This window comes from Amphiprion ocellaris, chromosome 15 (assembly GCF_022539595.1).
Source record: "Amphiprion ocellaris isolate individual 3 ecotype Okinawa chromosome 15, ASM2253959v1, whole genome shotgun sequence".
Classification (NCBI taxonomy): Eukaryota; Metazoa; Chordata; class Actinopteri; family Pomacentridae; genus Amphiprion; species Amphiprion ocellaris.
This window is the reverse complement of record NC_072780.1, coordinates 1302320-1316001: the sequence shown is the minus strand read 5'-3', so window position 1 is coordinate 1316001 and position 13682 is coordinate 1302320. Positions and strand designations below refer to the sequence as shown.

The window sequence follows — 13682 nt, the reverse complement described above, 5'->3', positions numbered from 1 at the left end:
TTTTTAGCAATTCCGTTTTTTCAAAGGAAAAGGAAATATTGTGGTTTATTCACAGTTTGTTTTGAGAAGGCCAAACTAATAAAATGCTCTAATTTAGTTTTCTGCTAATTCCTTTATTCATTTCTCTCATGGGACAAACATTAGAACAGTAATAGACAAGAAGCAGAAGATAGAAAATGTTAAAAATAAAAATAACAGCCCTGATGATACAAGAAACACTATAAAATTCAAACATTGTTCAAACACAGCATCTATCTAAGGGCAGTTAAAGTATACAGACATTTACCTCTACTGTCTCTGCAAATGAGAAATTAAATAAGGAATCTGCAAAAATTTAAAACTGGAACATTTTTTGACTTGAAACCAAAAATACATTGTGTTTGATTGTCTTTTGTATTTTATTTAGATAGCTCTTGGTTTTGAAACAAACACAACTTAGACAAAAAATTTCAACTACAGACAAATTACAGTCTATTTAAACTATTTACTGCCAGCAAAGTGTTTACCTAATACAAATCATTATTCAAATGCATTATGAAAGTGGCTACAAGTGAAGCATTTTCCATTAAAGTTCCATAAATTCTCTGCAGTGCGGATGGAAAACCTGCTGCAGCAAAGACTACTACTTTAGAGTTTTGGGAAGCTCTACATTTTCTACCTCTGTCGCCCTTTTTGAAGCCTCATTGCTAAGCTGTTCTAAACTGGTCCTGGACCAGTCTCTATAATGATTCATCACTTTCTGTGTGCAGACCAGTGTACGCACCCAACACAAGATCCTCATTTGTAGAAACTGGACACTTGTACAGTGTCTCGGTCAGTAAAAAATGTAATTACTTTCCAACTTGCTGAAGTCACACATAACTTAAACTGCACAGATTTTCTTTACATTTTAAAGCTTAAGCTACAGATAAAGGGGAGTTCATCATTTTCTTTGTTAAATGCGATTATTCAGGCTGCAGACGGTCTTTGTCCTCTCCTGTAACCCTGCTGTTCCCCGGACCTCAGCAGTGTCAGAAAAGACCTTTGAAAATGTCCCAGCGTCTCACATTGTTCTCATCTCTAATCCTGCAGGCGGATTGCTAAAGGCGTCTCTGTGCTGACCCACGGGGCCATGGCTCTGCGGAGGGACCAGGGGGCCACCAGCCGGGCTCAGTACGCTGGAAACTGCCAGAGCGACGGCAACCAGACCCACCGAGTGGCAGACAGAATCAGGTAAAAGGATGGACGAGGACAGAGGGGGACTTTGAATTTTGATTTCCTTGGGCTTGGAGTGGACGAGCAAACAGAACGACAGCATGGGAGGGTAAATAGTGAATGTTGATCGAGTTTCCACATTCAGAGCAGAGTGCTGAGTCACTCTGGCCTGAAAACAGCTGCTTGGTTCCTATAGTGACACTCTTAGATACATCTGTTTACTTTCACTTTACTTTCTGTTGATCTGTTTCTTATTACTTAGTTTACAGTTTACATTTTGGACTTGCGTTATTATTTTTAGACACTATTTGGTGGCATTCACTTTGACTCTTTACACAGTTAGACGCTTCATACATACTCATGTGCTGTTCACATGGGATTAGTATTACCTGAGGACATCTGGGAGTTTGTTGATTACCCCCACATCTGTGTTTCTTGCATTCACATGGGATAAGTGAAGTCTGTATTTTACTGGAGTTTACTGACATTACAGCCCAGATATGATGTCAACTCTGTGCACGTCTGATGGGTCACAGAATCCGGTGTGGTACCTGCTCTGTCCAACATGCTGAACCGACAGTGTCACCATGACAACATAATCTGTGCTTTCCAGAACCCTGAGGCTGATATGTCGCTGTTAAAAGCCTACGTCGTAACAACACTGTTGTTGGGTTCTTGTTAGGTTCATGGAAAGCATGTTGTTTAGGTTAAGATGATCACCTTTAACGTGGTATGCTGTCGTCATGGCAACAGTAAATATGTCTACAGCAGCAGCGTGACTTGAGAAGAGCGGGCAGCGTTGTCGGGATAACGGGCCGTCAGGACGTTTGTATTCAGCCTGTTGAAAGATAGACCTAGAAAAATGTTTCTTACCGCATCCTGCTACGCATGTCATCCATCTCTGTATCCTCCCAGATTTCCCTCTTCTTGTTGATCTGATTTTGCCGTTTCTGTGAATGCTCCATAGGCCTGTTGTGTATCGGCCTACTGCTGCATTTGCTCCTAAAATGCTGTCAATAATTTCCACCACACCCTCCAGAATTCAGCCGGGAAAGAGGTAGAAAACAATAAAAACAACTAAAATACCCCCCAATCACTGACATGCAGATTCATACGGGACTAGAATTATCACAGGACGTCAGTGTTTGGTGAACTATGGTAGGGAATTTGTGATAGAATTTTTACTTTACAAATTTCAGACACATATAAAATCACTGTAATTAACACTAATCTGTACGAATAGGGCTTTAGACACACTTGGACACCTCATACAAATAGACACTTTGAGTTTTGTGCTTTGTATTTTAGGTTTCTATTTAACTACTATACTTTACTAAACTTTGTTGATTGTACTCTGGCAAAACCATTTCCTCCGGGATGAATAAGGTTGATCTTATCTTCAGCTCCAGCTGCAGTCATGTTGGGCAGTTTTAAGCCCATGATGCAGCAACAGTGTCCCTGCAAAACTGATATGTTATTGTGGTGGAACGACAAAGAGGCGAAAACTGTCATTTAAATGGCAAATCCACCCAAAGAACCAAGCAGCTTGCCATTTCCAGTGTGCAACTTTCTGCTCTCACGTTGTTGCTTCCCTTAGTGAAGATATCTGCGTGAAGTCTACGTGTGGTGAGTCAGACAGGGAGAACCACGCATAGTATGTCCAGAACATCCAAGTTTAACATTTACGTTTTAGACAATTTGCCTTTCATATCCAGAGGGACTTTGAGTTTGTGGGGGGGGAATGGGCAGATGAGAAGGATAGCAGTTTGAACTGCACGCTTGATTGACTGCTGCTGCTCTTTGGCACACTGCCCTCTGGGAACTGTTGGTGAAGTCAGCTTTTTGCTGTCTTTTCAGCTGTCAGGGTTACAGGAGCTGTCTGCTAACCTGCTGCTGCACCAAATCTAAGGGTTTGTGCTCAGTTTTACCACTCGAGTTGTACCATATCACATTCACAAATGAACTGAGAGATGTAGAATATTAATATATGAAGGGTGGTTTGTACATTAATAGGTGTTCAGCTGGTTATTCCTTCATATGTGTGACTTCAGTGGAGGAAAGTAACTAAGTGTATTTACTTGGACACTGTATTTCAGTATAATTTTGAGGTAGTTGTGCTTTTTCTGCTACTTTTTCCTTCTACCTCTCAGAGGGAGATATTGTACTTTCTACACCGCTACATATATCTGACAGCTTTACCAAGTTGCACATCAGACACAACTGAAAATGCGTAAATAGAGTAATAGTTACTGAATAAATCTGTGACTTTAACCTTTCCAAACAGCAGAGTGTAGTCGGCTTACATTTCAGATGTCAATGAGTCATTAACAGCTTCACATGAAAGCCATTTTTCTGTCTAAACCTCTGATGTAGTTTAATTTCAATAAATGTTAAAATTATCCAATATATCAGCAAAAATCTACAATTAGAAAGTAACTGCAGACAGATATCCTCTCCCATTCATCATGTTCATCAATTAGCCTTTTTTTAAAAAAACTATTTTTCTTTTAGTTGGTGATTGGTAGGATAAACAGATTATCTTACATTAATTACCATAGTTGTAAACACAGTTTTTTTTTTTAAAAGTTGACAGCTGTTTTAAGTTGCCTTGATTAAATTTTCTTAATGATTTTGGTCAGATTTTGTTAATGTAGTAAATTTGAAGTTTAAGAGTTGGAAATTACCTTTTTTTTTTCCCCAAAAAAATCTCAAACTGCAGTAGTGTATTTGAACTCAGGCCTCATGCTTTGGGAAATCACCTTTAAATGTTATTTTCATCATATTTGTTCAACCTATAGTTTCTCTTAAAAAAAACTTTACGAACAAAAACTCTTCCAAGCATGTCAGATGGCTTAGGAATGGAACTTAAAATCTTGGGGTACAGTTAAAAAAAAAAAAAAAAAAAAAGTAAAAATAAAATAAAAAAGTTATGTGGCTAATTTAATGAGCACAAATTAGATTCATGTTTAAATGCAATTCCCAGCAGTAGTATGTCAACACAACTCATTAGAATATTTGCAAATTAAAAGGTCTACATATATCAACAAATTAGATGTTCTTTTTCTTGCAATTATTCATTTAATTAAGTAGTGAGAATAGGGACCCTACATCTAACACTTTTACTGCAGTCTTTGAACTACATTTTGCTGCTTAAGTAGGATTTTGCGCGGAGGTATTTTACTTGTAATGGGGTGTTTTTACTTTGCTCTGCTGGTATTTTTGTCCAGTAGCAGGCTTTCTTGTGCAGGTGCCATATCACCTATCCACGACACATGTCAAGTTTTAACAATTTCAAACAAATGAAACATTTCCTGAAAGCATCGTTTACTAACGGGGAATGTGTTCAGAGGCTATAAAGGTTCTGCAGATGACATCAGCACCAGTTCTCTCTTTACTGAAGCCATGAGTGCAGTTGTCAGTTCTCAGCAGGTCATAGATCACATTATTTCAGGCATCCTGGAGTAACAAGAAGGATTGTAGAACAAAGATTGTGTGCTGCACATGTAACAAATACATGTATAATGTCCATGCACACGCAGTTGCATACTGGTCCTACATGTGCTAATTAGAGTTTAGCATGTTCTTCATATTTTTGTTAAGCATCTATTGTTTTATTTTATTCTTAATGTTGTTGTAGGTTATGCATCTTGGGGGTGGGAGCAATGATTCAAAAGATGTGAAAAGATTAGTATTTTGTAGCTGAGTTTTTATTGTTGAATTCCATTGTGCACTATACGGTACACAGTTGTTTTCCTTAAAAAAATGCATTTAAAGCTACTTTCTACACATTTCTGTTACTTTTTTAGCACATATAAGTACTGTCTCTTGCTAAACATATGTTTACACCCATGCAGCACCTTTAGCAGCAATAATAGTCATTATAAACCTCTACTTTATTAAAGAAAACAATTCTAACGTGTGATGTAATAAAGAGTGGTGTCTACAGATTAAATCCAGTCTTTCTGCTCTCTGAAGAGGGAAACCCCAAGACATTCACAAAGTTTGTGATGCGTGACAGGTTGTTTCTTCATGTAAAATAGATTTAGGGATAAAAACTCAATGAAGCAGCTTCATTTTAGAGGTTCAGTGGATCCAGGTTTCAGCCCTTAGGACAAAGGGAGTGTTCAGGATGTTAAGACAACATACGGGTTAAGGTGGTTAGAGATCAGGTGGTGGTCCAGACTGATTGTTATAAGGTTGGTGGTCCTTGAGCAAAACCCTGAAAACACAACAGCAAAAAAAAAAAACATAAAAGATTTACCAAATGAACTGAATGAATTGTTATATTCAGTAAAACCTGAGAAAACTAGTGGTTCAGTGTTGAAAAGTATGCAGATGAGGCAGGTGGGTGAGATCAGGCATCAACAGAAAAGCTGAATTGTAGCATTAAACACCAGAAAATAACAGATTGGTGCAGATATGACAGATTGATGACGGTGTCAGAGAAATCTTCCCTGCACAGACAACGAGTTGGACTGCAGATGGATGGTTACCCCAGGATGCCTGCCTGCGCTCTTTAATGAAGTGAGCAGGTTCATTTGAAACTCTGGAAAACATTTCATGCCCTTCAGAATCAGGCTTTTATATGCTCTCAATCAGCAGCGCCGGGCTGTCTGTCATGCTGACGGGTGCCGGGGCTCATGGGAGTCTCATCGAGCGGCAGCGGTAGTCGTCGCTACAGCGGCATGAACAGCACCCAGAACACGTGGAGGATTCTATTCTCCAGGGGGACGTGCACCTTTCCAAAAATGTCTCCGCTCCAACTGAAGAAATGAAACTCTGCCTGTTTCTAACAATTACATGGCCTCATTCACATGTAAACAGGTTTATTTTGGGAACAGTGGCAGCTTCTGTGATGCATGGCACTGAAAATCTCAATGGCTCAGCTTATCATTAGCTTTCACATATATAGATACAGGGGGTCCTCGACTTATGTCGGAGGTCCGTTCCTACTGATCTATGTAAGTTGATTTTCGTCGTAAGTTGGAACTCTGGTGAAAATGTAAACAAAGCTGTGACATGCATCATTTTATGAGTTCTGCAGTCACGAATATCAACAACTTTCATGCATGTATGAATCATTTTACTAGAAGATAACAGAATATTGTAATGGACTGATATTGTTGTTGATGTTGAGGTTTCAATGTTTATTGTTCAGTTCCAGATTTACCTGATGTCAGTGAACGTGCCATGTTTAGTTAACTCACCTCTGATTGGCTGAGAGTCAGCAGTAGAGAGAGCTGGGAACGGCGGCTAATTCTGGAGCTAAGTTATGGGGTTTTTCTAGTTATTCTGGCGTTGGCTACGGTCCACAGTAGCCTGTATGAAGGTTCAATAAACCAGCAGAGAACCAGATAAAGTCTCACTCATTCATCACAGAGGGTCGCTACAATATGTTGACCTGTTTTTACAACTGGACCCATGTTGGTCGGTGTTTCTTCCTGTTCCCAGCATTTTATTCTATCTAATTTCACTTCCATGGAGACGGCTTTCCTTTTCTTCCAAGCATCAGAAGAGTCTGACTTACACTGGGAGCCATAATGAAGGATAAAAAGTTAGTGAATGTAGCACAATCCAAGGTGGAGTACAACCAGAGAATGGAAACAAAGCCATCTGATAGCACCATGACGATGTATTCATCCGCTCCACTCATCAACTAGTTCCATGTAACCAGTTCTGATGTAACGATGAAACACTGTAAGTAGAGGACGTCGTAAACTGAGGACCTCCTGTAGTATTAAATGTGGGTCAGTAGATTTTGGTTCACTTGCAGACACATAGTGAAGTAAATACAGGTTTGGCCTCTGAGTCACTAAATTTCACAAATTCCACAAAATTATGTTCCTACATAACTAGACTACATCCTATTTCCATTTTTTAACAAACACAATTTTGTTCAGGCTTTTCACATTTGTGACGGAGGAAGAGAGGCTTCAATTTTGAAAGAATCTTTAAGGAAATGGTAGAACTGAAGAATGGAGGTCAGAAACCAAACTTTCATTGAGGAGATTCAACTTCACATCAGTTGTGATACTTTTTGTTCTTCTTAATTTTCATTTTTGCTCTCTGTTCGGTTGGGTTTAGTGAAATGTCAAGGTTTGAGTTAGAATACTGTCAAGGTCTGTCTTAAGAATCGATGCATCTTCTCGACTTGAATGAGAGTAATCTTCCACCAAATGGCTTTTTCTTTTTCTTTCTTTTATTCTTAACAAAGTTTGACAGTTTAGCCTGACAGTTCCATTTATTCCATCAGTTTCACTTGTCAAAACTTAAGGCATTAGTTTAAAACCTTTTGAATGAAATAAAGAAAACAAAAAGGGAAATATTGTAAATACTGCACATACCGTATACACTACTGAAAACAAACCTGATATAAAATAAATGTTAGCAGGTAATAAAAATCTAAAGATAAAACCATAAATCTTGCAAGACCTCATCAAAGTGCTTTATTTTCTTTTACAATACACACTAAATGTACTTACTGCACTTTAACAATGAGACACTATTTTATGACCTTGCAGGTATTCAAGTCAATATCAAATAAAATTAAGCAGTGCAGTTAAATTATGCAACATTTTTTAAACCAAACTTCCAATTCTGAATTTCTAGGGCAGCTGAAATCCTCATGCTGTAAATTAGTTGAATCCTTTTGCATTTCACTAAACTTTTGACCAGAGTGACGCACTTTAAATGCACTTAATAACCAGCAAACACTGGAACTTCACTAGAACCGCATGGAGCCTTGTGCAACATGTTTAAAGCTTCTCCTCCATACTTTTTGGGTTACCATGGTGATGAGTCCCACCTAATATATGATTGGTTAACTGAAAAGGACAGTAAAGCAATGAAATTAATGGAAAAAATAGACTAATTAGAAATGTATTTGCGATCTGTTTCCCTCAGATGTAACTGAGAATGCTGTTTAGTTGTTAGAGACTAAGTTGCAGAAAAACCAAACAGATTCTAACCGGTGCTTCCACTGATCAGGGATCAGATAGATGTGATAACGTCTTGTATGTGAAGTTGCTTTAGCGACTTTCTTCCTCTTTCCTTTATGTAGCAGAGAAGTGTGAAATCCAGGGTCATTTCAGTATCATGTCTGTTGTCGTTCTCACCAGACTGTGCAGTTCCACATGGGGAGGAGTAAAGATTGCTTCTGCAGCTTAGAAAGATGGTTGCATTCACACCTTTTCAACAGATGGTTTTCAAATCACCTTGTCAAACCGCAAGAGGCGATTAGAGACGAATATCTATCCGTCTGGAATGGGATTTTTTTTTTTTTTTTTTTTTTGGTGCGTTTCCACTTGGCTTCAACTAACAGATAGCAAACCAAAATACCAAAGTGTGTGACTGCTAAAAATGTGTTTTAACATCAGTTCACACCGCAAAATGTGTTTCTTTCAAAATAAAGGTTGTAAAATCCAACAGTGTTGGGCAGGTTGTTTTTTTTTTACCTATCTTGAACTGCAGTTCTGTATTTGAACACAGGCCACATGCTTTGGGAAATCACTTTTAAATGTCCTTTTTGTCATATTTGTTCAACCTACAGTTTGTCTTTGTAAAAAAAACAAAAAAAACAAAAAAAAAACAACAGTCTTAACCGGCATTGTTCTAGCTGTGGTAAATTGGTAGGGAGTGGAACTTGAAATCTAGAACTTGGGATAAAGTAAAAAAACTGCGGCCAATTTCAAAAATTAGTACAAGTTAAAGTTAATTCTAAATTAGTTAATGTAGAAATTCATGTTTAAATAAATTAATGCAATTACCAGCATCAGTATGTCAACACAACTCATTACAATGTTTGCAAATTAAAAGGTTTACATAAATCAACAAATTACTTTTATTTCTTCTTGCAACTATGAATTACATTAAATACAAAATGTGTTTATTTCAAAATAAAGGTTGTAAAATTACGACACACTTACATCTTTTTGGCCTGTTTGTTTCTACTGGCCTGTGTCCATGTCATGAAACTTGCAAGTTTTCAATGTAAGACTTAAGTTTCATCTCTTTGCACATAATAAACAGTAAGTTAGTACATTAGATGGTGTTTTATTACACACAGGATTCTCAAGTCCAGTCCAGCACTTTTATTTTTTTTACCTTATTTTTACACTCCATTCATTCCTTTGAAACCAGCTATATTCAGTTTGTTGCTTTTTATCCATGAGTTCCAAAAACTTCAAGATCAAATATCTTCTTCACAGTGGAGCTAAATATCCAAACTGTACGTCATGTTTCCTACTGACCAAAGCTCTAGAGTTCCTTCAGAAGACAGATATTTATATACTGATAAATGGAGGATTGATTGAATAATTAGAGAAGTGCTCTGTAGATGTTGGAACAGATTTTCTGTCACAGCTCTGGTTGCTAAAAACTCGTGAAGATCTACCTGACCAGCTGAGATTTGATTTATTGCACTATTGGCATAATATTCCTGCTGTTGGTTTTTCCGGTTCTGTCACCATGGACAAACATTGTTGTAGTTTTGATTCCCTAAACCCAGATTACATTCAGTCGGGCAGAAGCATTAAGTAGCATAAAAGCTGACACGTCTGATGTGTTCTGATCCTCACTGTGGTCTTATTCTGAGCTCTCAGAAAGCTTGTGATCTATGTATGTCATCTGATATCACAAAGCCTGTTCCCAAAGCATAGAATGATGCCATGTTTTTTTCTGAGACATGCAAAACATGTCCTTTGGCACTGCATCCACCCACTGCTATATGCTTTTTTACACCTTTCTTCTAGCTTAAAGGAGCATCACGAGTGGGTTGGAGGAGTGATATAGGTGGAAGACTTTCACCCAGGGGACCGAGATATGTGTCCTGTGTCCAACTTTTTTTTCACTTCAGTTTCTTATCATTTTGTGACTTAAATCTAATTTTTGCCTGCTGTTTATTGTCATTTTCACTCGCTGTTAAGTTCAAAAATAACCTCCAGTGAAAATCAGTTTTTAGTGTCTTGTTAATATGTCCATGTTGTTTTGTCTTATATATCCTCAAGGATGTATCATGAGTGAAATAAGCTCTGTAGCTGATCGTTTCCACCTTTAAACTGCTTTAAATTGCAGTTTATCAATGATCACTGCAATAACATGGATTTGGACTTCCAGGGTTTTAGACACAACAAATCTTAGGAATTAATCAGCTTTAAGGGTGGAGTTTTCTGGATCATTATTCATCTCTTGAATTAATTTATTATGACACCTTCACATTGTGTAGTGAAGAGTAGTTACAGTGAGCTGGTTTGCTGGTTTACAGCCCAATTAGATCTCCAGTGGGCCGGACCAGTAAAATCCCAGCATAACAACCTATAAATAACCACAACTCCTAATATTTCCCTTTATTTTAGTGCAAAAAATTACATTCTGAAAATGTTCCCATTTAAGTAATTATTTTTTGGCAAAACATTATGAACAATCTGAAATTTCTGAAGAAAAATCAACAATAGTATGCCTCATTTTATCATTTACACATTACAACTTACAGATCACAGTTTATCTACAAAGACACACAACATTTATTCACAAGCATCTGGAACTGAACAATCTAGTATTTTACTTAATGATCAAAACATCTTGTCAAGGGTTAGAAATCATTTCAAAATTTCAGTTTTACAAGTTTATAATTTGCACTTGATGTCTTCTTTGTAATTTTTATACTTTGCAAAGTCATCCGTACATTCGACACTTCTGCTCTAGAGGAAGCAACTGTGTAAAGCTACTTTTCAGGCTGGAAGGGATTATTTTAATTTAAAAAAATATGATTTTGACACTGGGACAAGTTTTAAAGGCTTTAATGAATGACTGGAGAGGAACTTAAGCACTAAAACCACTTGGTTTAGTTTCAGAAAAGCTTCAGGTTTGGGTTAAAATAAACCCTTTAGCAACATTAATCACATGTTCTGAGGTAAACCTCTTGTTGGCTGGAAATAAGCAACTGTGACACCAGCTTATCCAACACAGACTTTCATATTGGACAACACTGCATGTTCCAAAAACCAAACGGTACCCGGTGCATTCAAATGTTCCACCAAAGTGGTCGTATGTGACGTGTTGGGAGTAAGGAGGGCTCTATTCCCTGTTGTGAAGCTCCCATGCAGCTCTTTTTCCACTGAAGGAAAAGCTAAAAATGCTGTTGATAAATGGACGCATTCACCAACACATGCTCCTCCATTTGAGTGGGAAGCAGAGCGAATGCATGCTCAGCAAACCTCTCCTGAATAATACATCTTTAAAAGACAATAAAACTAAGTTCATATTATTAGTGATCTAATACGTTTATGGATTCTGTGTTTGTGAAATAATGAGATTAGCGCTGGAGATGATGTTCTTCTCCACACAATAACACATAAATCATTTATACAAGGATGGGAAATGTGCTTCAGCAGCCCCTCGCACACAGCAAGTGTTATCATTTCATGGAAGGAGAGACGTTTGAAAGCAGCATCCACACAGAGGAGAAGTCAGATAAGACAATAAACATTTTAGAGCTGTTTTGCTCCCTCACGATTTCCATTATTCAGTCAGTCTGCTCGCTGTGTGTTATGACAGCTGAGACAGATGTGCGTTTAACAAAAAAGGCATAAAACACCAGCATTACTGCACAGCCAGCTGCTCGTGTGCTCAGACTCGCAACCGCAAATATCAGGATGGAAGGAAAGAAAAATGAGGGAACGTTTGTGTGAGGACTGGAAAGGCAGGAAATGTGTGAGATGGAAGTTTGGCAGGAGTGTCGAGAGGAAGGACGGATGAGGGAGGAGGGGGAGTAAATGGAAGATGGAGATGACGGGGAGATAGGCAGAGATAGCGATGATGATGATGGTGATTTGGCTGTCTGCTTGGGAATCATTTTGCAGCTTCGAGTCGTCAGATTACAAAACAACAGCGGCGGCAGAGCAGAATGTGAAATAAATGAGCTGCACAACAGTCAACAACCACCACGTTCAAATCAAACGAGTGGGATTAACTAACACACACACACACACACACACACGGGGTTAATCACTAATGTGGCGAATTCTCTGAAAAATAAGGACGACACTTCAGCTTTTATCCAAAGACATTTTTTATTTCGAGGCACGCGTGTTTACTTTCCAGCTGTGAGATGAAGAGCATCAACCGTGTCAAAAGATCATCTGAAGTGTTTGTAGGCAGCTTGAATCCGCTCACTTACAATGGATTCCAGCGGTGACAAGTTCTAGTGGTGGGAAAAAAAAGGTGTCAAAATGTCATTTGATTCTCAAACCAGCAGCATGAGTTCTATTTACAGAGCTTTGGCTGTTTTTTTTGTAGGCTGACAGCACAACACTTGTATAATCAATGAGTGGTGCACGCTGAGCGTTCACATAAAGAGGTTTGTGAAATTTCTGTTGATTCTAAAGGAAAAACTACACGTTTCAGTTCACTTAAAACCAAACTGTTCTATTTTAAAACGAGCAAAAGTTGATATTTTTGCCTACTTGTTAGAGGAACTCCACAAAGGGTTGACAGAAACACAATACTGACATGTTTATGTTCCATAATTGTTGTAGCTAATGCATAAATAAAGCCAAAACAAGGAGCACTTGCCGATTCTCTGCAGGAATATTGCAGCAAACGGCTCATTTTACACCACATTTACAGACTCACCTAACAGTCCAGGTTCAAAATGACAGGGGACCTGAAAAACTACAAAGATGTCTGACAAGTTGGTGCAGTAGCTTGTCAGTATATCTGTCACCCGGCAGTGTCGCCCCTTGCATTGTTTTTTCTAATGCAACATTTAAAAACAATGTAACCCTCTAAATTTCAAGCAGTTTCTGGGCGTTTTCACTCACTGTGGGCTCATTTTTCAGTCCTGAACCTCTATGGAAACAACACAAAAATACCTTTTCTCCAGGTACAATGCTGTAAATAATTAAGAAAAGTTATGTAAAAGTCTAATTATTTTACAAAATTGAAAAAAATTGCAATCAACATTTTTTCCAGTGGGTCTTACCAATAAATACGTTTTTCCATCTGTGTTTACACAGCCTGCAGTTCAGCCCAGTTTGGCTAAAAAGTCCATGAATTTTTATGATGCGGTGGTTTGTTCATTTGTGGTTTCACGGTTGTACAGAGGAGCCAGAATAGTTTGGTTTTTCAGATTCAGAAAACTTTATTTATCCCCAGGGGGCCAAATTTGGTTGAAGGAAATGGTGTATTTTTGAAATGGAAACATTCAAAAACGTGATATTTACGCAATACCATTAATTTAAGAAGAGAGACCTCGAAACGGTGTGGGTCAATATATAGTTGTGGGACTTTTTGTATCATAGTTGACATTTTTGCTGTTTTCAGGCCTAAAATCATGTTGCCAAAAAAAGAAATATGTCATGATTCTCTCAGCTTAATAAAAAGAACACAATCCACACTATTTGTGAATCAGTTCATTTTATTATTGTTTAGCTCATTAGAAGGTGGTTGGTATTAAATTCAGACAGTTACTTAGTTGACATTTTAGAGAT

General features: G+C 38.0%; 1 protein-coding gene across 2 annotated transcripts in view; it reads left to right on the top strand.

The window, feature by feature from the left end:
- grin2da (glutamate receptor, ionotropic, N-methyl D-aspartate 2D, a) overlaps positions 1–13682 on the top strand; it is a 300423-nt gene that overhangs the window by 144827 nt on the left and 141914 nt on the right. For both annotated transcript variants that reach the window (XM_023271461.3, XM_023271462.3), the window contains exon 6: positions 1072–1212. In XM_023271461.3, the coding sequence (XP_023127229.1) occupies positions 1072–1212 (141 nt within the window). The remainder of the gene's footprint in view (positions 1–1071; positions 1213–13682) is intronic.